The sequence below is a fragment of the Capra hircus genome, chromosome 26 (genome assembly GCF_001704415.2).
Source record: "Capra hircus breed San Clemente chromosome 26, ASM170441v1, whole genome shotgun sequence".
Lineage (NCBI taxonomy): Eukaryota > Metazoa > Chordata > Mammalia > Artiodactyla > Bovidae > Capra > Capra hircus.
This window is the reverse complement of record NC_030833.1, coordinates 33,736,315-33,762,472: the sequence shown is the minus strand read 5'-3', so window position 1 is coordinate 33,762,472 and position 26,158 is coordinate 33,736,315. Positions and strand designations below refer to the sequence as shown.

Here is a 26,158-nt window from a genome sequence, read left to right as displayed (position 1 = left end):
ACTTGCCACCCTTTATAGTCTTTAATGTTACATTATAGGATGCAGTCTATTAATTTACAGAAACATATTTTGTAATGAAAACACCTTATGTAACTGTGAATGGCATAAATTTCATGTTAAGGTTTAAATACATTAAGGTTAAAATGTTTTGAGTCTTTCTAAAAATACCAATATACAGTATAGTTTTTAGGTGGTCATTTGCATAGCAAACTATTAAACTAGAAACTCAATGGTTCTAGGAAAACTTCACATTATGGACCGTTCCAGAAAGATGTATTCAAAATTAAAATTACTTCTCTTAGAAAACTGTAAGCTTTATTTGCTCATCCTCTAGTACACTAACCACTTTTACCCACCCCTACTTTACATAGTACACTGACCTGAACAGATTTTGTGCCATAATTTCATTCAAAGGGCTTCTCATTCATTTTGTGACTGCACTGGATAATCTAGATGAAAGCAATATTGGGGATTTTAAAGTATGGGTCCCTTGTATCAGAAAAGAATGATTAAAAAAAAAACAACAACCCTGCATTCAGTAATACTGTCTTTTGAAAAGATATCTTCAAATTGCAAACACATGTATTTTCACAAAACCATTTGGTCAGGAAATTTTATTTTAACATTCTAAAGCAGTAATGCTTTAGATGTTACTTAAGTGCCCCAGACAGGATTAACAAAATTAAATGTTTCTAAATTACAAATTTGGCTCCTTTTGGGAGTCTCAGAAGAAAAACAAAAGAAAATAATCCCCCCTCCCAAAAGAAGTATGACACACACATTTTGAAGAAACCCCAATGTTTCATGCAGTGGTAGGCAAGATGTAAAAAGCCACCCAAATTCACACATTTCTACATCAATCATCATCAGAAAAAAGTACTCCGTAGTCAATCTGTACATCCAAATGCATTTGGGAATCTACACCTACATTACATTATTTAATGTTATATACATTTAATACCCACCCCCCCCTTGTTTTTAATAATTTCTTATGTAAAACCTTCATTCAAACCCAAAAAAGATGTAAGACTAACTTGGGGGGAGGGGGCAGATAATCACTTTAGACATTCAATTAAAATGTAGTTTATCTAAATCTCAAAATGTTTAATAAAAACAAATATCTTCTCCATTTAACAATTTGCTTTCTAACTGTACAGTAAATTGCATCGTAGAGAGTACACCTCTATCTTCAAACTGTATCTTCTTTGGATGGAATTAAGATGTAACTGGATAGTTTTAAGATAAATAAATGGGAAATTGGTCCAACTAAGATGACAGCAGATATATTACATGCAGGATTTAATATTTTTAAATTTTCTCTTAAAAAAAAAAAGGATGCAGTTGAATTGGGGGGGGGGGGGGCGGTGTGGAAAGCAGGTCAAAAAAGAACCCAGGTTCAATATATAAAAATGTCCCACAATAGGTTGATGATGGCAGTAAAAATAAGAGAAAAAAGTGATCTTTCTGGAACATCATTTTTCAGTATTGTAGAAACACTAGTGCCAGGAAGATTTCTATTCATGTAATTTTAGCATCCAGGTTTCCCTCTATTTATTTTATTGGAACAAATGCTTTAAATAAACTATTTGTCCTCTTCACTGAAGAGAGCTGGTCTATTTCATCTTTAATGAGCTAGTTTTTGGGAAGTTTAGCCATGTACTGTAGTAATGCCTACTGCATAAAATCCAAGCATTTGCTGTGAACAGTTGGAGAAAGCAGTCAGTAAAAACCTAGGATCAATGGAAATAGATGTTACTTTAAGCCATCCACGAAAGAGACCCACAAAGTACCCAGTGTTAAAGCCCAAATCTTCTTGCGCTTTTTTTTTTTTTGCTGTCCAAGTTCCACCCCTGTGAAAGAGAAATTGATCCGAAGTTCCAGGCTTTCTTGGGTCTTTAGTCAATTTTCACATTAGTATAGATTTTTCGGACAAAGGCACTTGTTCCCATGTAACCAATTGCTCCTGTAAAGATAAAATAAGATGTTTGGAAACAAATACATACAGAGCAGTACCCATCATTTACAAACAAACACTAAATGCTCTCTGCTCTAGAAAGTTATTCTTTTTTCAAGATAACATCTAATGTTAGCATTCTCCCTACACTTACTAAAATAGTGTCACTTGTTTTGCAAATCACCTGTTGCTGTCATATACCAGTGTGGCCTGATGTAACATTTTTATAGTTAAATATCAATTATTACATGAATTATTAACTATATGAATTAAAATGATCTCTTAAAAAGAATAATTTCAGAATGACAAAAATTCATTAAATGAAAAAAATAAGTCTTTTAAAAATTTAAGTATAGATTATTCTAGGTTATTAAAACAATACTAACATGTTCTCCAAACAATATGATACACTTATGGATAATTTAGTAAGAAGTGGCTAGGGGTTCTCTCAGGGAAGGACTGAGACCCATGGACCAATAGCATCTGAAGCTCTAGAGAGGACACATTTCTGATGGCTTCTTTTTTACGTTTAAATTGTAGAAGCTGTGATTGGTAGAAAGGTAGGCATCTGAGGGCATGGATGAGAGAGACAGATAAGTAGATCAGGAACTTTGAAATGCTGTTTTTGAATAATTAGCCTCAAACAGGGCCCAAAATACCAGAAAGAAGGGGTGTTAAATTAATCTGTTTTGTTAAATTAAGTTTCTGCCTCTTGGCCCTTAAAAACTGCTCAGCACATGATAAGATACTCAATAAATATTTGTTGAATGAATAAATTAACTGTATAGTTCTTTACTGTAAATACTAAGAGATCTTTAGGACAAGATAGGTGGTCATTCGTATGATACAGAAGATTCTCCACTAGATTTAGGAATTTACCATCAAGTCTAAAAGTCAGTCTTCCATGAGTAAATGATACACACACATACACCTAACTTTGAACTAACCTTTGAACTAACTTTTATTCACCCAACTGGTGTATGGAAGGAAAAAGTAAGTCTTTCTGCCTTTTTTATACATATGAAAACTGTACCTCAAGGGAACCAAATGGCTGATGAAAGGAAGTTTCTCCTTAGAGAAGTGTCCCAGCTAATAAATATAAAAGGAACAATGGAATGAGAATATTGTAACCACTGATGACTTAGTGGAAGAACTAGGCAATAATTATCAACGGCTGCTAATCTCACAGAGACAAGCAGACATTTAAGTGCCTCCTTATCAAAGTTTACAAAACACCTGTTAAGTGTTCTTGGACAAGTATTCTTGAGTATGATCAGGTCTATAGATGTAACTACCACTTTACGGGAAATACGAGGGGAAGCACACAGAGAAACATTAAATAACACATTGGGGATACAATCAGCCTAACCCAGAGTGTGAAAAACTCAACAGGATTTCAAACAAACAAGCCAACCAAAACCTAAGTTTCTTAAGTAACTGCAAGGGAAAAGAGAGTAAACATCAATAGATTTAAAGCTGCTTAAGAGACAGTTTTACCAAGCAATGCATGGACTTTAACTGGATCTTGATGCAAACTGTATTAAAAAAGAAATGAGGACGTGTGGGATAAAAGTGAATACTAAGTGAATATTTGAGCACATTAGTTAATTTTATATATATATATATTAAAATATTATATAACTGCATTCTTATATATTATACCTATATAATATTTTATATAAACACTACACATTTGATGTATCTATATACCCACATGCATATACACACACACAAATATTTACAGCTAAAATGACATGAAGTTCGAGATTCACATCAGGAAAAAAGGAGTTAAGGTGGGAATAAAAATAAGACAAGACTGGCTACAAGTTGACAATTACTGATGTTAGGTGTGTTAGGTACGTGGGGACTCACTACATATATACTACTGTTTCTCTTTTCGTATACATTTGAAAATTCCCCATAATTAAATATTGAAAATATTTTAAAAACCCACCCAGACAATAAAGGAAACCTATTTTTGTAATAAATACTTATTTTTAATATGAAAATAGTGATAATTCATTTTAAAATAGCTATATACAAGTCCTTACAAGATAAGTGGAAATAACCATTTAATTTTAAAAACCTGAATTCTTTTTAATTTAAAGTATCTGTAAAATTTTAGGTAGAATCAAAAATTTAACTGGTACAAATACAGTACTAGTCCGATAAGCAAATTCAATTTTCGAGACTTTTAAAATATTGTTCCCTTTTGACCAGAGATATGCTTAAAAGCAAAATAGTGTCAATCTAGAGAATCATTTTTCTTAATCTTATGAGTATCAAGAATAATCTTATAAAATATTACTTTATAAAAGGAAGAGACTGAATATGCCCTCTAGAAAAGTAAATGTCTTGGGAATAATACCAAACTTAATCTTTTTTAAAACTAAAATGCTATGCTCAAAACATAAAATCTTCAGCAATCTAATTATTTCCCCCTTCACATAATTATTTTTTTCTACATTAAAATATTTTTTCTTTCAATTACTGACTGAAAAAGCATATTAGCAACATAACCCGATGAGCATGTATAATTTCTGTATTATGATGACATTTTAATCATTTCCAGTGTGAACTCATTCCCCCCCCGACAAAAACAGATTAGCACTAAAGGCATATAAACCCATTAAAGAATAAATGTTGGGACACTGCCAGAACGGCAGGGAACTGGAAATGTGCCAGGACTGTCAGGCAGCAGGATGAAATTTCAACAGGAAAAGCATTCAAAAAATTTAGCTATTAAGTAGGGGCACTAGGATTCACGATCAAGACTGGCCCCCCAAAGTCTTGCTCCTCCCCAAAACTCCCCACCACGTCTCATACATCTCACCACCTAATAACAGACCTGCATTATATACCTGTTGCTTTATACACATGACACTATTACAGATAATTACTCTGAAAGATATGCCCATTTCACAGATTAGAAAATGAGACTTAGGTTAATATGCCCTTCCACGGCCACAAAGAAGGTTAAGCAGCAGCACGGAGACTTAATCCAGGTCTCTTAGGCTCTCCAGTCCATGTCTTTTCCACTTTTCATGGTCCTACTAAAAAGTTTTCATTTTCTAGCTATTTCACACATACTATACACGCTATTTATGGTGATAACTATTACCTCTTCCATTTAATGGAAGACTGTGATAGATCCATGAAATAGTGATATTATCCTCTTTTTATAGACGCTTGGAGACCTTGGGGAATCGGATCAAGGTACAGAACCACAGACTGCACAGCCAGAATGTAAGCTCAGGCTGCAAGCACCCAAGTGTGTACCCATAACCAGTCAATTGTGCTGCCTCCTGGGGACTTTTACCTCAGTGAACAGGGGAACAGAAACTTCCAAACAAAAGTCATTTGGCCAAAACCTTAACTTGTTTACACAATAATCTTTTCCAAAAAAATCTAAGCTTATTAAAAAAAAAAAGGCAATTCTCAACATGAATGACAAACTAATTGTGGTATGGAAAATAGTGCTATACATAGTTATTAGAAACAGGAAATTAAAGAAATCAGAGAGGTAATAAATTAGATTTTGAGGAATAGTTAAAAGGACTAAAATCAGATGTTTGAGTTTCTTTTGGTGTTCCTGATCAAACAATAGAAGGTTATTTCTCAGTTTCCAATTACTGTATTTTTCTGACTCAGAAACACTCAGATTTACATATTCTAAGAATTTCAGAACTTACCACACATTATCCCCAAGGCTGTGCTAAATACCGCCATATATCCAAAGTAAAATGATGTTTGAAATAAGCCATACATCCTGAAATAAAACCAAAAACTTATATATAGTATATCCATTTTTACTTTCAACATAAGGCCTAAATCCTAGCATTTAAAATGATAAACTTAGTTACTAAAATACAAAATGAGAAAATGTCTCCACTTACTTTGTTTTGAAAAAATAGTAGTAAAAGGAATACATGTAAACATAAATTGCAGTGGACGCAGCAGAGAGAAAACTTGTCCATTGCCTGAAGAAAAAAAGTAACTCTTTTGAATGGATGGCACTGGAAGATTTTAAAGCAAAGCACTTTATAAAAACATCCTTTACAATTCTATATATTTAACAACAAATGCATGTATAATGGCATTTAAATATATCAACAAGGAGAAAGCCTAAGAACTAGAAGGAGAGATCCTAAATTTTGCCAGATTTCCAATTACAAATGACCCTAAATAAACCATTTCCTTTTTCAAATGTCTCCTCATGTTTAAAATAGTGACCCTCATTAATACTCCCAATGTTTTGGACTGATACTATTTTTTTCTCTAAAATCGTCAATATTTTTATAATTGAAAAAACTCCTACACTATCTTAAGAAAATTTGTATCTAGATTTCTACTCCACTTGATACATTTCAAATGTAAACTTATTTTAACTTACATGGTCCCCAGAAGTTCCTCCCAGAAGCCAGTACTCACCACCTGTAATCCTCTGCATTTAGTAGAAAGTATGTGCACACGATGGTCACACAGACAGTCACAATGCACAGGATGACCAGCACCAGCATCATGAAGCCGTAGACATAATAGATCTTATACGCCCAGAAGGAGGTGAAGATGAAATACCTAAACACACCCAACAAAGACCGTTTTCCAGTCTTTATTCATAAAACTCACCCTGTTCTTGCTAAATCTCATTTGCACCTTAGTTATCACTTTATTCTCAGTATTTTTCTTTCAAGCAACTTTCAACAGTTTCCCTTCCTCCTCTTTCATTAAATCATTTACAGTTCTCTCAAAAATATTTTCTTAGATAATCTTTCAAGAACAGATTCACTAGTAGGGTAGGGTATTCATCTCTAATTAAACTGAATAAATTAGAAGCTTTAGGAGTGTATTGTGGAAAAGAAAAATGAAAATAGCTAAAAATTCATATTTTCAAAATAAATTCTCATTTATTTTTTTCTGCATACAATATTATACAAGCAATGCAGTATATAAAACACCCAATTAAATTTTTAAAAAAGGTTTGATATGGTAATAATGTATAAAATTAGGAAAATAAAAATAATTAGGAAAAGAAAGCCTAAGAAAGCTCTATGCCATTTTCACAGGACTGCAAGAGAAAGGGCACTATGATTTTATACCAAAAAAGATCCTTTCCTCTAATTCCATTACGCAGTTCAGTTCAGTCTTTCAGTCTTGTCCGGCTCTGCAACCCCATGAATTGCAGCATGGCCAGGCCTCCCTGTCCATCACCAACTCCCGGAGTTCACCCAAACTCACGTCCATCGAGTCAGTGATGCCATCCAGCCATCTCATCCCTCTGTCGTCCCCTTCTCCTCCTGCCCCCCAATCCCTCCCAGCATCAGAGTATTTTCCAATGAGTCAACTCTTCACATGAGTTGGCCAAAGTATTAGAGTTTCAGCTTTAGCATCAGTCCTTCCAAAGAACACTCAGGACTGATCTCCTTTAGAATGGACTGGTTGGATCTCCTTGCAGTCCAAGGGACTCTCAAGAGTCTTCTCCAACACCACAGTTCAAAAGCATCAGTTCTTCGGTGCTCAGCTTTCTTCACAATCCAACTTTCACATCCATACATGACCACTGGAAAAACCATAGCCTTGACTAGACGGACCATAGTTGGCAAAGTAATGTCTCTGCTTTTCAATATGCTATCTAGGTTGGTCATAAATTTCCTTCCAAGGAGTTAAGCGTCTTTTAATTTCATGGCTGCAATCACCATCTGCAGTGATTTTGGAGCCCAAAAAAATAAAATCTGACACATTCCCCATCTATTTCCCATGAAGTGATGGGACCAGATGCCATGATCTTCGTTTTCTGAATGTTGAGCTTTAAGCCAACTTTTTCACTCTCCTCTTTCACTTTCAGCAAAAGGCTCTTTAGTTCTTCACTTTCTGCCATAAGGGTGATGTTATCTGCATATCTGAGGTTACTGATATTTCTCCCCGCAATCTTGATTCCAGCTTGCGCTTCTTCCAGCCCAGCATTTCTCATGATGTACTCTGCATAGAAGTTAAATAAGCCAGGTGACAATATACAGCCTGATGTACTCCTTTTCCTACTTGGAACTAGTCTGTTGTTCCATGTCCAGTTCTCACTGTTGCTTCCTGACCTGCACAGAGGTTTCTCAAGAGGCAGGTCAGGTGGTCTGGTATTCCCATCTCTTTCAGAATTTTCCACAGTTTATTGTGACCCACACGGTCAAAGGCTTTGGCATAGTCAATAAAGAAGAAATAGATGTTTTTCTGGAACTCTCTTGCTTTCGATGATCCAGCGGATGTTGGCAATTTGATTTCTGGTTCCTCTGCCTTTTCTAAAACCAGCTTGAACATCTGGAAGTTCATGGTTCACGTATTGCTGAAGCCTGGCTTGGAGAATTTTGAGCATCACTTTACTAGCGTGTGAGATGAGTGCAATTGTGCGGTAGTTTGAGCATTCTTTGGCATTGCTTTTCTTTGGGATTGGAATGAAAACCGACCTTTTCCAGTTCTGTGGCCACTGCTGAGTTTTCCAAATGTGCTGGCATACTGAGTGCAGCACTTTCACAGCATCATCTTTCAGGATTTGAAATAGCTCAATTGGAATTCCATCATCTCCACTAGCTTTGTTTGTAGTGATGCTTTCTAAGGCCCACTTGACTTCACATTCCAGGATGTCTGGCTCTAGGTGAGTGATCAGATCATCATGGTTATCTGAGTCATGAAGATCTTTTTGTACAGTTCTGTGTATTCTTGCCACTTCTTAATACCTTCTGCATCTGTTAGGTCCATACCATTTCTGTCCTTTATCGAGCCCATCTTTGCATGAAATGTTCCCCTGGTATCTCTAATTTTCTTGAAGAGATTGCTAGTCTTTCCCATTCTGTTCTTTTCCTCTATTTCTTTGCATTGATCTCTGAGGAAGGCTTTCTTATCTCTCCTTGCTATCCTTGGAACTCTGCATTCAGATGCTTATATCTTTCCTTTTCTCCTTTGCTTTTCACTTCTCTTCTTTTCACAGCTATTTGTAAGGCTTCCCCAGACAGCCATTTTGCTTTTTTGCATTTCTTTTCCATGGGGATGGTCTTGGTCCCTGTCTCCTGCACAATGTCACGAAGCCATCATTAAAACAAAAAGTGTTTTTTTAACCTCTTTTCTTTTTCTTGTTCCCTCTGCTTGTTAGTTACCTTATCTATTACTCATTCTTGCAACAGATATTTACAGAAGCCCTACACATATCAGAGAAGCAGTGAGAACAGAATTAGACAGTCTCTACCCTCAAGGAGATGAGTTCAGTGAGAAACGTCAGTAGAGGGACAATCATGACACACCATGACAGGTGCTTCATCAATGCACCTAAGAGGAGCATCTAAACTAAGCAGGGCTCTGGGCGAGGGAAGGGGGAGCCATCCTAATTCCTATCTCTCCTTATCTCCTTACGATGAAATCTCTCAAAACACAAATACATTGTCAAAACTTACATTTCAATAAAGATTGAGCCAAAAGGTAAAATTCCTCCTAGGCAAACAATAACTGCAGGCTCCATGAACCTGGAAAATATTAAAATTAACAGTAAACTTCTAGTATGATTTCCAGATTATATTAACTCATAACAGGAATCAGAATACTTGGTACTTAAAAATAATTTAAAGGACAGAAATAAGCCAGTAAAGAGAAAAACAAAAATCCAAAGAGGCACGATATTGAAATGGGATTTCAAATTAGCCATAGTTAAAATTTTATAGTTAAAATTCTTTTGGGCATTAAAGCCCAAGATAAGAATTTCAGGAACACAAATTCTTGCTACTGGCAGAACTCAAGAAAACCTCTGTCTCCTCCTGATCTATACTTTCCAGTAACTTCTAAAAATTTTAGTCCTTTACTTACAGAAGGCCATAGGAAAAGAAAATATAAGTTTTGAAACCACCTCCCCCATCTGAAATAATGTTTCCCAAATTGTGGCCTTGCCAGTCTCTTTGCTCTTGCTTTCCTTGGTTCAGAATTTCCTTTTCCTTTGAATTACACAATTCAAGTATTATGAGTTCTGAGTTATAAAAGGAGTCAAAGAATGACTCAAAAATAAAATTCAAACCTCATTCATTCACTCAACAAATGTTTACTGATTGCAGTCAGTAATTCTGCAACCCTGAATGCCTTCCCTTGTCTCATATTTCTTTTCCTGCAAGTAGTGGCTCAAGTATTCTCCTTATAAAGCCCTTCCCAAGTCTCCCAGGCAGAGGTGGGTTCTTCCACTGCCTCCTGAGCGTAACTCCAAGGCTGCACTTACCACACTATACTATCCTAATTACTTATATAATTACTCACTAGATTGTAAACCCTGGCAGGCAGAAGCTATTCACCTAGGTATTCCCAGTGCCTGGCATAGCAGACTGAACATAAAAGACAGCAAACCGCCATTTCTGACATGAACAAACTACAAAATTAAGAAGAAAATGAGTTTGAGAGCTGAAAAAAAATTTAAAGATCATTTAATCTTGTCTCCTTTCCTCCTTTTGTAAAAAGTCAAGATCCACAGAGGTTAAAAACGACTTGCCTGCCAGATCTAGGATATGGATTTTGGTTCCCATATAATGACATACAGCAAATGAAGAGACACACAAGCTTTTCCTACACCTAAATGTGACCTATGGCTAGCATGGGTACAGGTTACTCCCTCCTCTCTTTTCACCAGCCTAGTGACCCAGAGGAACTTTCGTGATTTCTGACTAGGCTTTTCCTTTAATCTTATTCTCCTCAGTATCAGGATATCAATGGGCCTTAACAGGCTAATCTAGAATTTGAAGAAGATAAAACTGACTTTAAAACACAGACTACAGACGTTCTCATGAGCAATAATCTAAAAAAAAGGAAAAAAGAAAAGAACATGTATAATTCCTAAGACTAGAAAAGATCACTCTCCTTTAAACTATGGGGCTATTTTATCCAGCTTCCACTTCTACAAATGTCTACATAAAAAGACTGTATAAGTACTTGAAAATAAGTAATATTTATAATATAGCAAAATACCTATGAACAGAAGCATTTCAATATATATCCCCTATTATGATTATGTGGAGTCTACCATACAGCTGTTTTAATGAGATGGGGAATAAAAATATATGCAGTAAGACTGTTCTATTTATGTCCGTAAGAATAAAATATAGAATAGCATAAATCAGCACTAAAACATTCAATATACTAATTTTAAAGGGCAAAACATATACACAGTGAGTTCAGATTTTATTCAAATTTGAATTACAAAAATTAGAAATATAAACATATTAGTGATATCTCACTTTATGTCCAAGGTTGAAAAAATATAAACCATCTCAGGTTAAAAATCTATCAAGAATCACTATCTCAAAGCCGACTAAATGAACTATAAACTATGTTTAAACTACTGCAGTAGAAGAATAGCTTTAGCTGTTAAACAGAAATACCTGTCATCTTTTGTCAGGATTAAATTTGAATTACGGGAGATCCTCAAAAACACATTTTGTGCATAAAATGACGAAACATATCTAAGAGATTTCTATACTCTCCCAGAAGTGAAGATAAAGAATGTAGGTCAGTAAATTATGTGCTCAGTCACATTCAACTCTGTGCGGCCCTGTGGATTGGCGGCTGCCAGGCTCCTCTGCCCATGGAATTTTCCAGGCAAGAATACTGAAGTGGGGTGCCATTTCCTACTCCAGGGGATCTTTCTGACCCAGGGACTGAACTGGCCTCTCTTGTACCTCTGGCGTTGGCAGGCAGGTTCTTTATCACTAGTGCCACCTGGGAAGCCCCAGTTCATCTCTCAACTGATTCAAAATATATACGACTAAATGTGGGTCAATTCTGAGTAAAAAATGTGGCGAGGACACTGAGATTGTAAGCCAGGAGTTGGCAAACGTTTCTGTAAAGGTTCAGATAGTATTACATGTTCTGCAGGTGAGATGGTCAGTGTCTGTCCTAACTTTAACTCTGATGCTATAGTGGAAAAGCAGTCATAGACAATATGGGAACAAACAGGTGTGGCTATATGCCAACAAAACTTTATTTATAAAAATAGATTTGGTTTATAGGCTGCAGTAATACAACAGCTGCTGCATTAGGTCCTATCCGCCTCTGTGAACTAGTGTATGACAAAAGCATTTGATTTCTCTGTGAATGGCACTAATATTCAAAGAGTAAAATAAAGATATCATTTATTACTACTCCTAACAATATAAGTTGAAGGAGAAAGAAAAAGACAAATATTAAGTTTAAACTTATAAATACATGCCAATTCTAAAAGTTATGTATACGCAATAGCCTTAGGAATTTATATATTGTGAGAAGCAATCAAAACAATTTAGCATTCTCTTTACCATTTTTTCTCCGGTATGGGACGAGGCACAGCATTGACGCGACAAGGAAAGTTGGGTTGACCTGACAGATTTCGGCCAAGTATTGTACCAACAAGATTTAGAGGAAGGATAACAAAAAAACAGATGCAACAAACAGCCACCTGTAAATTAAATTAAAATGTGTGTGATTACTCGGAGAACAATAATATTAACAAAAACAAATAAAAAGGATACAAAAATTTAAATGCAATTTGATTATAAAAGAAAATGTTTAAATTCAAAATGGGTTAAAATTGTGCAGAATACATACGAATAGCAATAGGAAAATAATGTGCTTTAAAATATTAGAATTAAACTGAATACAAGTTGAACCATATTTCCTATCAACTGCCGTTCCTGTTATTTCCTATTCTTTCACACTGCCCCTGCCACAGTCCTTTTTTCTCAGTTTCAGCTGTCATGATTTTAACATATCCTTTCTCTTTTATCATTATAACCAACTTATTTACTTGCCTGCACTTCACTGAGCTCCTAATAAGCTCAAGGACCTTTACAAGTGTTATTTTCCCACTTCCCAGGTGAAGAAAACGAGACAGAGAGGCTACGTGACTTCCCTTGATCACACGGTTTAGTAGGTAGCCAAACCAAGATTTCAGTTCAGATCTGCCTGTCTCATTCTGTCTGCTCGTTTCTATTCTACAGTGCCCTAGGATCTTACAAATAGGAGAACATCACTATTTATGCATATATATATATATATTACTAAGATAATATGAGTATTTCTCTGCCTATTAGTAATCCAAAATCTAACATTACAGGGGAGACCATACAGAGATTCTAGAACCAAAGTTAAGGAAGCATTTATTTTTGTGATTTTTTTTCTTTTTTATATAAACTTGCATTTTTATGAAGACACACTCAAGCTCCTTCCAGCCAGCATGTAAATTAAGATAGGTTCACTCAACTTCTAAAACTGAAACAGAACTGAATCACCTCTAGTATCTCTCCAATATATATTTTGGGGTTCTAATAAATAAAACGTAAAAGTAAGAGAAAAGCTGAATGAAAATTGCGAAGAAATTAACAGAGAAATGAAGAGGCGTGGGGTGGAAAATCCACAGTGATGACATGAGGAGGAAAGACTCTGTCTTGAAGCAACATTACTGAAAACTCTACATCTTCATTACACCCTGATGTGTGCTTGCACGCATTTAAACAAACCAAAGAGTATCATCATCTTCCTTTCAGCAGCGCGTAGTCACTCAGCCGTGTCCGATTCTTTGCGACCCCAGGGACCGCAGCCCACCAAACCCCCTGTCCATGGGGATTCTCCAGGCAAGAATACTGGAGCGGGTTATCATGTCCTCCTTCAGAGAATCTTCCCAACCCAGGGATCAACCCCAGGTCTCCTGCATGGCAGGCAGACTCTGCCATCTGAGCCACCAGGGAAGCCCAGTAAAGCTTGTATAGAAGTAGGAGAGTTAAGAGTTCTGAAATTCCATTTTAAAGCTCAGATTTAGAAACTTAAATCAGCGGTATTTCAGTTTAGACGTGTTAATAATATGAATTTTTGCTTACATGAATAATAAGAAAAGGTGAAACAAAAAAAGGCAGATGTTTTAAAGATATTTTAAATACTAGGATATATTGTGAATTATACATATCCCATATTTGGGGGTTGAATTCTGTCTCAATTTTTGTTTTTTAAATTATTATTTTGCTACCATTAAGTATATAAAATTCATAAATATTAAAACACTGTAATAGAGACCTACATATTTTCGCTTAATTTACCAGAACTCTAATTTCAAACAAGGACTGAAGAGAAGTTGTTGAGGAAACATTCATATGTGGAATGACATGGTCTAGCAAAGTAGTTTTCATCTGTTCCATCGAACCCTCAAGTCCTGCTGAAAAAAGTTTTAGTTAGGAATTCCACAAGCACTTGATTTGAATATCCTTTTGAAAATAGCTTTTTTAAAAAAATTATTTTTAACTGTAAAAAAAAAAAATAAGGCGGGAGGAGGGTCAATAGGGAGGGGACATATGTATACCTATGGCTGAGTAATAGTTGATGTATGGCAAAAACCAATACAGTATTGTAAAGCAACTATCCATCAATTAAAAATAAATTTTAAAAATAAAGAACAACAACAACAAAATAAATAGACTCAAATTAGTTTTATACCAAATATTAATACCTGGATACCACAATCAGGTTAACTCATTTCACACAAACTTCAGAATAAAGTTTCTTTTGCTATCGTTGTATGTATATATATTTGGACTCCTAGTAAATGTACCACTGATTAGGAAGGCCTACACTGGTCTTTTGTTCTTCCTTCCCATACCCCACTCCCACCCAATCCTGGCCTGCACATATTTGCTCATTAAAAGCTTTATAAGCAAACACACTACAGAGGCAATTAAGTGGCAGGTGGAGTGAAGGCATACCCTGCCTGTGTGCTCAGTCAAAGCATTAACAACAGTCAATGAAGGAACCTATGAACAGTCTCATCAAGACATTATCAACTATTTATATCTGTTTAATTCCCCCTCCCCCTTTTCCTGACTTTAATACATGGTAAAAATGCGAGCAGTATGTTGGAAACTATTAGTGACTAAACTGTAAAACCAATTTCCTGCTCCTTTATGTCCAAGTTCTGGATGAGTTTACTTGAAGAAATACCAGCGAGCTGTTTAAGAAAAAACAGTCACAGGAAACGAAATCATCTGTGAAGTCAGAATTTTTCTCTGTACTGATACTCAACCAAATAAACTGGTTACTAAAGAAGAATGTTATCTTACCCCTTGATATTAGCTCTGTATTCATCACAACTTTCTTCATTAAACTTAAAATGTTAAAGTACTGAATTAGCAAAATTTATTTATACTAATAGAATCATGCTTATTATCTGCTTTCTTTCTTGGGCTTCTGCATTAAGCTTTCATTTAACTTGAAATTTAGCAACTAAGAGTTTAAAAAATTGTTAGCCTAATATACTGGTGAAAACCCTGGAACTCAAACTAATAATATAGGGCCTTCCCTTAGAGCTTCTAGCCCTTGTTCACGGATCAATGTAAAGTGAAAACAGGGAGGAGGGAAGGAAGGACTCACTCCAGGTTGAGGGCGTCCCCTAGTGACAAGAAGAACAAGTTAGAAACAAAAACTGAGTTATCACTCCTAAATGTCCCAAAGATGTACCAACTGGTCAAGTATTCTCAACCTCAGTCACAAGACAAGATTGTGAATATTATTTTATCTTTGTCTCCAAACTGGCCTTTTAAGGAAATCTGTGGTGTGAGAGAAATGGAAAGGGAAAAGGCAGCCTAAAAATGTGCTATTTTGGAATGCTAAAGGATATAAATTTCACTGTCTGTCTGAGGATGACAGACAGTAATTGCTTACAGGTGGGGTGATTCTCAGGCTTCCCAGGTTAAGCCAGTGATTAAAAAACCCTCCTGCCAATGCAAGAGACATGAGAGACTCAGGTTCAATCCCCGGGTTGGGAAGATCCCTTGGAGGAGGGCACAGCAACCCATTCCAGTATTGCCTGGAAAATCCCACGGACAGAGGAGCCTAGTGGGCTACAGTTCATGGGGTCGCAGAGAGTTGGACGCAACTGAATCAACTTAGCACAAGGTGAGTCTCAGAAAATACATCATCTTCTCAGTCATTGTGTTTAGGTATTTCCTTGACATGTGCTCAGAGCAGACAATGTTTCTCACTCCTTTTCTACTTATACATTTTATAGCTTTATACCTATATAAAAATAAGCTTCAATTTAAGCATGCTGACAATAATCAACCTCGTAAACAGGACACTGCCAACTCAAACACAAATACTTATAAGAAGCCCATCTTATAGATATTTTCAACGCTTCTCATTCTGATTCTTGGCAACTTCAATACTATAAGAAAAGAAAACACTGGATTTGAAGTTAAGAACTTATTCTACAGGGCTGGCCAAAAAGTTTGAGCTTTTCTGTAAGCTGGTATGGAAAAAGCTGAATGAATTTTTTGGCCAATCCAATATAAAGCTAGTATTATCCTGATACCAAACCATTAAAAAAAGACATTATAAGAAAACTGCAGATTAATATTTCTCATAAACATTGATGCAAAACAACAAAAAGAACAAATTTCAGCAAATTAAATCAAGCTATATATAAAATGGATAACACATCATAACAAATTGAGGTTTATCAACGGAATTCCAGATTGGTTTAAGATTCAAAAATCAATCAATGCAATCTACCATATTATCAGACTAAAAAAAGAAAAATCATAGATCATCTCAAAAGGTGCAGAAAAAAACTGCTGCAAGAAACAACCTCCCTTCACAATAAAACAAGCTCAGCAAATTAGGAATAGAGGGAAACTTCATCAACCTGATGAAGGACATGTATGAAAAAACTACAGGTAACATTTCTTGATGGCCTAAGGCTGAATACCTTGCCCCTAAGACTGGGAATAAGATAAAGACTCTGCTCACCTCTTCTGTTCAACACTGTACTGGAGGTTCTAGCCAGCGCAATAAGTCAAGAAAAAGAAAAAAACTAGAGGTTCTAACTAGTGCAGTGAGGCAATAAAAGGTGTACAGATTAGAAAGGCAGAAGTAAAACTGTTTATTCTTAGACAACATAACAATATATGCAAAAAATCTCTGGGAATCTAACAAAAAAGAAATGAAAACTAATAAGTGACTTTAACCAAGTTGCAGGATGCAAAGCCAATATGCATAAATCAACTGTTTTCTATACACTAGCAACAAGCAACCAAAATTTTTAATTTAAGAAATATCTTTACTAATAAAAAATATGAAATACTTAGGAGTAATTTCAATAAAAGCTGTACAAAACCAGAGCATTAAAATCTACAAAACATTACAAAGAAAAAGTAAAGATGTCTAAATAAGTCAAGAGATATACCATATTCATTAGTCAAGACTCAATATTGTTAAGATGTGAATTCTTCCCGTTTATCCACAGATTTAATGGAATTCTAATCAGGTTTTTCTGTAGAATTTGACAAGCCAATTCTAAACTTCACACGGAAATGCAAAGAACCTAAAAACTCCAAAACAACTTTGAAAAAGAATTGATTTCAAGACTTATTGTAAAGCTACAATAATCAACACAGTGTGATACTGGAAAAACAAACAAACAAACCCAAATCAATCAATGCAACAGCAAAGTAGAAAAGAAAGTCCAGAAATAGATTCACACAGATACATACTCAACTGATTGCACTCTTCTCATAACCTTTGAGAGATCACAAAATAGCACTCATCCACTAATCTTTGTCTCCATTCTTTCCTCACTGTGTTTATTTCTGATTATGCCTCATGGATTTCATTTCTGAGACCCTTGAACTCTCATAACATTTTCCCCGTTATGGTAAAATATTTGGATCATGAGAGAGCATTTCCCTGAATATTTGTGAAATCTTTTTTCCTAAAACCTAGGGCACGTTTCTGGTATTTCCCCTCCCAAAGTAAAACAAACCTTAAAATGACAAGCATGGCTGATGACCTGTTACTTCTCCAGCGACTATTCTACCCACTGAGAGACAAAATCAAGTATGATAAGTCACCGATCTGTCAGTGCACTCTGAGGCGAATGATACTTAGATTGAAAGGTTATCCGTTTCTGTGCTACTCTGTCTCCATGAATTTAAAACTGCAATATGGTCCTTTGAAAACCTCCAATATCATTAAGAATCTAAGATTTACAACCCAGAAAAGACTTGATGCCTAAAACATTTTTTCAGAATACCCTGGCAAACCTTTCCTCATTCCCAAGAAACCCTCACAGGACCAAAAACTCTGGGTATGACATTTAAATCATTTTGAACAAATTCCAAAGGAAAAAGGTTTTACTTTACCAGATTCAATTTAATTTGAAGTACACTCTCTCCAACTCTGTAGTATCTCGGCCAGAATAAGCCAACTTTAGGAACAGGTATGGTCATCTCTGAACCATCTTTGACCCCAAATTTCATTCAAATGCTCTCTTATAGAGTTTTGTAATATTCTCTAGGAATCATGCCTTAAGACGAGACGCTAGACATTAGCTTAGATTACCGCTACCACCCTCTCTCTATTTATGTTTCTTTTACCTTTAATAAGCTGCTAAGATTGACAAGTACTCAACAAGTTTAATCTGGCATGGATTTAATGGCTTTTACGTACAGGTACATATGGCCAGAGAATCTGGGGTCCAGAGACAAACTTTTCCCACTTTCAAAGCTATCTTGGGCTAGTCCTGGGGACAACAGAAATATTCTGACAAAACTCCAGACTCCAAGTGGACAAAATCCCCATTGTTCTGGTGCCTCTACAGGGCAAAACAGAAGCTGAAGTCACTCTTACTAAGAATGAATTAAGCCGTCAATTGTGGACTTTCTGAGGAAACAGAGCTAGAGTGAAGATTACCCAGAGAAAGGGCTCAGCCACGAGATCAAAGGAACAGGGATAGAATAAGCCTGGGGAAGAGTATACAGGAGTATTTGAAGACTCTGATTTTAAACGAGGGTATTAAAGTAGGGGATCCAGTTTACCAGACATTTGGGACTTGGGAACTTTACAGCTAACAGATCCACCCTCAGATGCTGAGAACTAGAATCAGGTAAACACTAGAGATTGGGTTTAACATAGGACAGATAAACTGGCATAGGATGAAGCCCTGGGCATTGAAATTTTTTAAACTTCCAAGTGATTCTATGGGTACCGAAGGTTGGGGACCATGGAGTTTATGAGAATAATATAACCATTTCCTTCATATTATCAATAAGTCAGATAACTTAAAATACAAATTTAAGTAGTTAAAACACTTAAACACTAGGTCAAATATCTCAATTCTTACATTTCGTGTTCTAAACAAATTCTGATACTCTTGAAAGGAAGAAAAAATTTTAGACCGAACATCTGATTACAACCTGAAAGCAGTTTTCCCTCATTACAAAGACCAGGACAGTAAGACCTGGGCATTGCAGGAGGATGCTAAGCACCAACAGTCAGTCTTTTATACAGTGAAGATCAATTTTATAGACCATCTCTCGCTCAGCACAGAGTCTGATACTATATTTGCATAATCAGTAATTATTAAAGTATCTAGAGGTAAATTACATTGAACTTAATATTTAAAACCCCATTTACAGAGGGGCAAAATTTATAATGTTTGTGAAACAAAGCAACTTTGAAATAACATTTTTACCATAACAAATTAAAAGCTTTATGATAAAAATTATAATGGAACCTGAATTTCAATTTTTAAAGCACTATGACAGTAATTCATTTGGCAGATCACCTCCATGCTGGGAGCCAGCACGGGCCATCCCACCCATGACAAGGTCATGTGGAACAGAACTGTTAAGCAAGGCTGCAGGACTTGAGGGGCTCCCTAGACTGGCTCGAGCATCTATCCCAAAAACAGAATCTGTCTGTCCTACTATTTTGTGCCTTTCACCAACTCTTCTGACATTAACAGGGGCTATCCACCTTTCTCTGGAGAAAATCAACGTAGGGCTCTAGCTAATAAGTCTCCTGGACATGAGAGGAGTATTTCAAATCAAACCCCCCTCTGTTAGCATTCTAGCTTGCTTGGCAGGTCTATCCAGACTCTTGCAGCTACACATATGATTATTCACAGCCTCCCAACGGGAAGCCTAAAACATAGAGCCTTTCAAACAGTTAAAAGTTATTAGAGTAGTGCTGGTGTAGGATTTCATTATAGGGCCAAAGCTTGTTGCTAAGTTCCCATATCTCTTTTCCACTGTGCAACTGGGAGTGCATTAGTTAACATAGTTGGAATGTAAGAAAAACAAGTGTAGCCTTGAATTTACCCACATCAGATCTTTGAGCTAATTGGTTCTTTCTTGTAACTCACTGCACCTTTACTCTGTGAGAAATGTAACTCTGTTTGGCATTTTCTGAGGCTGACATAGATTAGAAATATAAAGAAAAAACATTTCAAGGGAAAACAAGTTTTCTGGTTGAGCAGCCTTTATCAAAAGAGGGTCATAAAATGTCCACAGGCCTCCAAGGCCAGAAGATAATGTACACAACATTGTCTATGGGAAAGGTTTGCAGAAAAAATCCTGGTTTCGATAAAGACAAAACAGATGTAATGTTTGGGGTGACTCTGTATGACTTTGCATCTTTCATTTTCCTCTGTACAAGTAAAGGTATAAAAGACCCTTTTGAAAATAAAAAAAAAAGGGGCCTCACTCGAAGAAGCTTGGTCACCCCATGTTTTTCTTTTTTTCTCTCTCTTACTTTCTTTTCCAGGCTGATCCCTTGGAGCAAGGAGGCTCCCTGAGTTCACTTATCTGCCTGGGTTTCTAAGACCTGAACAGGAAGACGTTCTACGTCTTCACTCCCTCGGGAGACCGGGAGGGCACCTGTGGCCTCCGTGAACAGGGCAAACTCCTTGTCTTGGAGTTTTATTGGCTTTCTATGTAAAACAAGGAATATCAGCCTCTTTCTCTCCTCTATTTTCTTATCTACAACATTCTTTCCTTATCTCCCTCTAAATCATTCTTTTCGAGGATGCCATCACACTTCGGATACCCTGGATCCAAGCCGGGGCAGGACCCCAGCACCTCTAAGTAACTTGACTCTCTCTATAATTTCTGATGGCCTAGAACTACTATAAAGCAAATTATTTTCCAGTTCTCAATGTTACTAATTCTTTTACCCTTTCCTAGCCATTATCAGTATCTGTGGCTTGCAAAAACAAAATACAAACCAAAAAAAGCTTCCAATTTTGAAGCAATCTGCAAAATATTCCTAAATAAAAATTAGTAAAGATTTAATAAAAACATATGTGCACGGTATCTCTGAAAAACTTGGACTGTAAAACAACCAATCATCTGGACTTTTCTGAGACCATTCAATAATTCCCACATGATAGAAAGAAACCCAAAACAAGGTTAAAATTCAGACAGAGATACAGGTTCCAGCTGCAGTTCTGCCACTGAATCTATATGACGTTAAACATTATCTTACCTCTCTGAAAAACAGTAACCACCTTGCAACATGTGTGTGTGTGCATGTATCTGTACATGTCTGCACAAGTGTACACTGAGACTGAAGTCTACTCTAGGCCTAAAATTCTGTTTCTAATAAAATGATAACAACTGGAAGAATCGAGAGACTGTGAGTTACCTCTATAAAGCACCAGTATTCCTGTGCTTTCATTTTAATATATTTTAAAAATTCACAACATTTCAAACTCTGTGATAACGTGTAAGATATAAAATAGGATTTTAATATTTATAGCATGTAAGTTATCAATATTAATATAAATGCTTTCGTGAGGTTCTAAAATAAGTAGTTACCAAAAAAAAAAAAAAAAAAAAGGTACAGTCTTCACTTCACCACTGCTCTCAACGATCACCTTAAAACACCCATGTTTCTTCTGTGTCATCATCCTTCCTCTGCAATATACTCACCAGTTTCCCTCATTTCTAATAAACAGTGTTCTCTTTTGTCTTACTTTAAAGTTGACCTTTCACTTCATTGGTTGACAAAATCAAGAAAAATTTTCTTTACCTAACTTTTCAGGACTGAGTAGGGACTGGCTGCAAATAGTAAAAGGCAGCTGTTATACTTAAGGTACCTCCTAGTTTAGAGGTACCCTGGACAGACAGTAGACCTCATATTACAATGCTTATCAGTCAGTCAGTCAGTTCAGTCGTGTCCGACTCTTTGTGACCCCATGGACTGCAGCACGCCAGGCCTCCCTGTCCATCATCAATATACTCTCAGTTTAAAAGTAAGATTCGAGCAGCTCACCATTGTTCCAAAAGGAATGGCTCTTGAAGCATGGTAATAAATGGCTATAAAGTTGATGAAGAAGGCAGTGCCACACACCATAGCGGGGATAAGGAATGCACCAATGAACATCTGCTTTATCCATCTCCTTCCTGAAAGAAAAGGGAAACTGTAACAATCAGAGAAGCTAGGTAGACAGACATGCATCAATGTTTGAAAGGTGGCTATTTCTCTTATGAAGTTCCACTTCTTTTCTAGCATTCTCTTTTCCTACACTTTCAATGTAGGAAATGGACATAATCAGATCTCCTCAGGACACTGTCAATCAGAAAAGAACCGTTAGGTTACTCTTGGTAAAATCTGATACTCCTAGGCTAAAGTCTGAACTCTGCCAACTTTCAAGAACAAGTGTAGTAAAGTTAAGTTTGGTTGGGTGTTCTTCACTTGCAATCAGACTAAAAGTGAATTTATGTTCAATTTCCTGTTTTGAGTAACCTGTTCCTGCTGTGGAGACTTTTCTAGAGACCATAAACTGTACAGCTCTTAGCCTAACTAGTTTTCAGATCAAATTCAAAGCAGGCATTACCTCAGGCATCCTTACTTCCTCAGGATGGTAGATTTGCGTGCTAAGACTCATTTCCCATATCCAGAGGGAGAACAGAGAAACTGAACAGCTAAAAAAAAGTCAGGAATCTGCAATGATACTCCAGGCAATCCAAAGCATTATCTCTGTTTACAGTTAGACCACATTAAGTTTGACAGGACCAATTTTTTTTAAAAGTCATAGTAAACCAGGATATCCTGGGGGAATTTTAAATAATCCTGTGCTCTGAGCTCCTCTAGCCTACTAAAAGAAGGGCAGGATCCTCTAATGCTGACACTGCTTAGGAAGGGCTGGGAAAATCACAGTAGGAAGTCTGCATCCTGAGGAATGTAATTCTAACATCTTCCAACAACCTTTCCTTCACAAACTGAAACATGCAAGTCTGCTACTTTGTATATCACTTTTCTGACCCCAGCCAATTATAGGGAAAACCAAGGAGCTTGAAGACCTTAAACGCCATCACAGAAAGAAACACCACAAGGCAGAAACCTCGCATCATACATGAACACCCATCCTTTTCAGGTCACAATAGTAGAGAAGCAAGGGGGTATTTCAGACGAAGATCCTTTAGCAAAAGATTGTGATAGAAAATCTTTCCACAGGATCCTTTGATAAGTATTTAAGGGTCAACAGAAATCAACAGCTTTCCTTCCTATTATCCTCCCACTGCCCAGACATATATCCATAAACCATGACACATGCCTTTATGCTCAGCTGTAAAGCTGCAGGGTCTATGAGGAAGCCTCCTGTGGAGCACTGCTAGGGAACCAGACACCTCAAAGCGAAATAATCACTTAAGTACACTCTCTCCCACAGCTTCCTTAGGCTAACTTCACAGTGGACAATGGAGATAACCTACTAATTGTTCATTTTATTTAGGAAATGTAAGGATTCCATAAAAAGCAGATGAGAACATGTAACAGGTTTAGTGGAGATTATGTGAAACTGGATAACAAACGACTTTATAACAGCTACACTGTGCATTTTAAACTCCATATACCTCACAGTGAAATATTAGCATCTGTAATTAAAAACACAAACAGTAACTCAGAAATTACCTCCTTGTCTAGCATACAGACTTCCTCCAAAATAACCATTCACTGGAGATGTAGCAGCGTAGACAAATATGGCTGTACTAAGCATCGACCCCCTCCTAAAAAGGCAAAACAGCATATATGATAAACTAAGACCAATGATTTAAAGACACTATCATACAGTCTATCATATTAACATCAGTTTAATATCAAAGACTAATATCACTGATATTACGCTAATATCAAATTTAGCAGTAACAGAAAAAATGTATTCCTGGACTGCAGTGGACCTCTAAAGGTTGCCCAGTGAATGAATTTCTAGTTAAAATTGCATGTAAACGGTAACAGACTGATCCTACTTTTTTTAAATTTGAAGTTAAATTTCATAATATTTCTAACAAACATTTCACATTTCTTTGGCAAACATACTAGAAGCTGGCACTGAAACTGTTTCACAACCTTGTGAACCAATCACATCACATGGCAAAGAATATTCATCTGTCAAGAAAATTAATTAGAATATTTCTCTTTATAGATTAACTGCTTAAGAGTCTTGCCTGCTGACAGAAATAAAATGGAAGTACTGTAACCCATATTACTACTATTACTTTAAATGGTATAGTACTGAGACTTCTATTTAGTTTCCCTTATACTGTTAAAATTGTTTTTAAAAATCCATAGGTATACAAATCAACATTAACTCAGATCAATAACTTCTAACCTCTTCTTCCAGTAATGCTATCTAGGCAATTCAGATCAACTCTCCTACTGAACAAAACTGGACAAAAATATGTTAAATGCCTAACTGCAGAGAGAAATATTAAAATGATAAAATGACAGCATCATCTGCCATAATATAGAAATGTACTTAACTAAATATAAAGACCATTTCTGAAACTCACCACAACTAGGAAGGTAAAAATCTGTAGACAGAACATATAGCCTTGTTAATTTGAGTTAAAGAATACTCTTTTAAACACAGCTTACAAGAATATCACACTAATGTGTGCTCTGGAAGGATATACAACTTTCAAAAATTAACCATCTTCTGGATAATAACTATTACATTCCATTGTCTGTCTACGTAGACTTACAAAGGCATCATACAGTCTTGAAACATGTACCACTTTTTTGCTCAAACAGGTAAGCTCAATTTCTTAAAGTAATGTGTATGTTAGAACACTTATAATACTCAATGACATAAATATATAGCTAAAAAGTAAACGTGGCAGCAATATGTTTGTTTCTCATGTTTAAAAGATTGTGGGTCTCTCAGAGTTAATCAGTTTGAAAAGCCAAATTTGGTTTTTCAAGAATACAATTAAACACTGCAAGTACTAACTTTTTTTTCCAGACTATCATTAAAAAACTGATCATTTTGCTTATTCCCGGGTGTGTGGATTCTGACACAGACACTGACAGAGCTCAGGCTGCTGTCATGTGACTAAGAGTCCAAAATGACTAGAGAGTTAAATTTGCAATCCCCAGAGAGATTTCCACTAAGCGGAAGTGTGAGAATAAGCTACAGTTTTAAAAATCAGATATACCCTTGCACCATTTGTTCGTAAATATCTTATGGGCATTTTTCACCCAAAATAGACCACTTTCATTTACAATGAAGAAATCTACTGAAGTAGAGAACCATCCTTGCTCATCTCTCTAAAACTGGGGGTGGGGGGAGACAGGGTGATATCTAAGTAGCTGCTTTACCTACACTTGCCATCCCACCACTGCAGAGCATTTTACCAGACTTACTCATACCTTCTCAAATACCATGCTTTCTCCAGGGTCAATATCACACTAATTGGCACATCCACCTTGATGCTGATCTTCTATCTATCTAAGTATTTTCTTCTTCCCTGATTGCCACAATCATCACTGAACAAAGTAATTTTCACAGGTTATACATTTATCTGCTTTTTATCCTCTAGAATCCTTGAGATATCTACTCCTGGAGTGAGTCTTACAAATTTTACATGCAAGTTTTTTTCATTTTCTCATCACTATGCATTTTAATTACCTCTATCTTCATATCTAGAACACTGAAAGTTAAGAGACAAGTTCTGGAGTCAGAGTGAAAGCAGTGAGTGTCAGTTGCTCAGTCGTGTCTGACTATTAGCAACCCCACGGACTGTAGTCCGCCAGGCTCCTCTGTCCACAGGATTTTCCAGACAGTAATACTGGAGTGGGTTGCCATTTCCTTCTTCAGGGGATCTTCCTGACCAAGGGATTGAACCTGGGTCTCCCACATTGCAGGCAGACTTTTATCATCTAAGCTATCAGGGAAGAGTGTCGAGGTTCAAATCTCATCTTACTAACACACCTTACTAATAGTTGAGTTATCTTACTCAAATTACTCAACCTCCCTGAGCTTCACCTTTCTCATCTGCAGGCTGAAGATATTACTAGTCCCTTCACAGGGCTGATGTGAGGATTAAATGAGCTAATGAGCATAAAGCTACTAACACGGAACCTCAGTAAGGTTAGTCACTTTGATCTCGT

The 26,158-nt window shown here is 36.3% G+C and overlaps 1 protein-coding gene across 1 annotated transcript in view; it reads right to left on the bottom strand.

Moving 5' to 3' along the window:
* TM9SF3 (transmembrane 9 superfamily member 3) overlaps positions 565-26,158 on the bottom strand; it is a 58,896-nt gene continuing 33,302 nt past the window's right edge. The window contains exons 8-15 of the mRNA XM_018041395.1: positions 23,681-23,775; positions 22,040-22,170; positions 12,262-12,401; positions 9,391-9,459; positions 6,386-6,532; positions 5,851-5,934; positions 5,647-5,723; positions 565-1,963 (exon numbers count right to left, since the gene is read on the bottom strand). Of these exons, the coding sequence (XP_017896884.1) occupies positions 1,896-1,963; positions 5,647-5,723; positions 5,851-5,934; positions 6,386-6,532; positions 9,391-9,459; positions 12,262-12,401; positions 22,040-22,170; positions 23,681-23,775 (811 nt within the window). The 3' untranslated portion in view covers positions 565-1,895. The remainder of the gene's footprint in view (positions 1,964-5,646; positions 5,724-5,850; positions 5,935-6,385; positions 6,533-9,390; positions 9,460-12,261; positions 12,402-22,039; positions 22,171-23,680; positions 23,776-26,158) is intronic.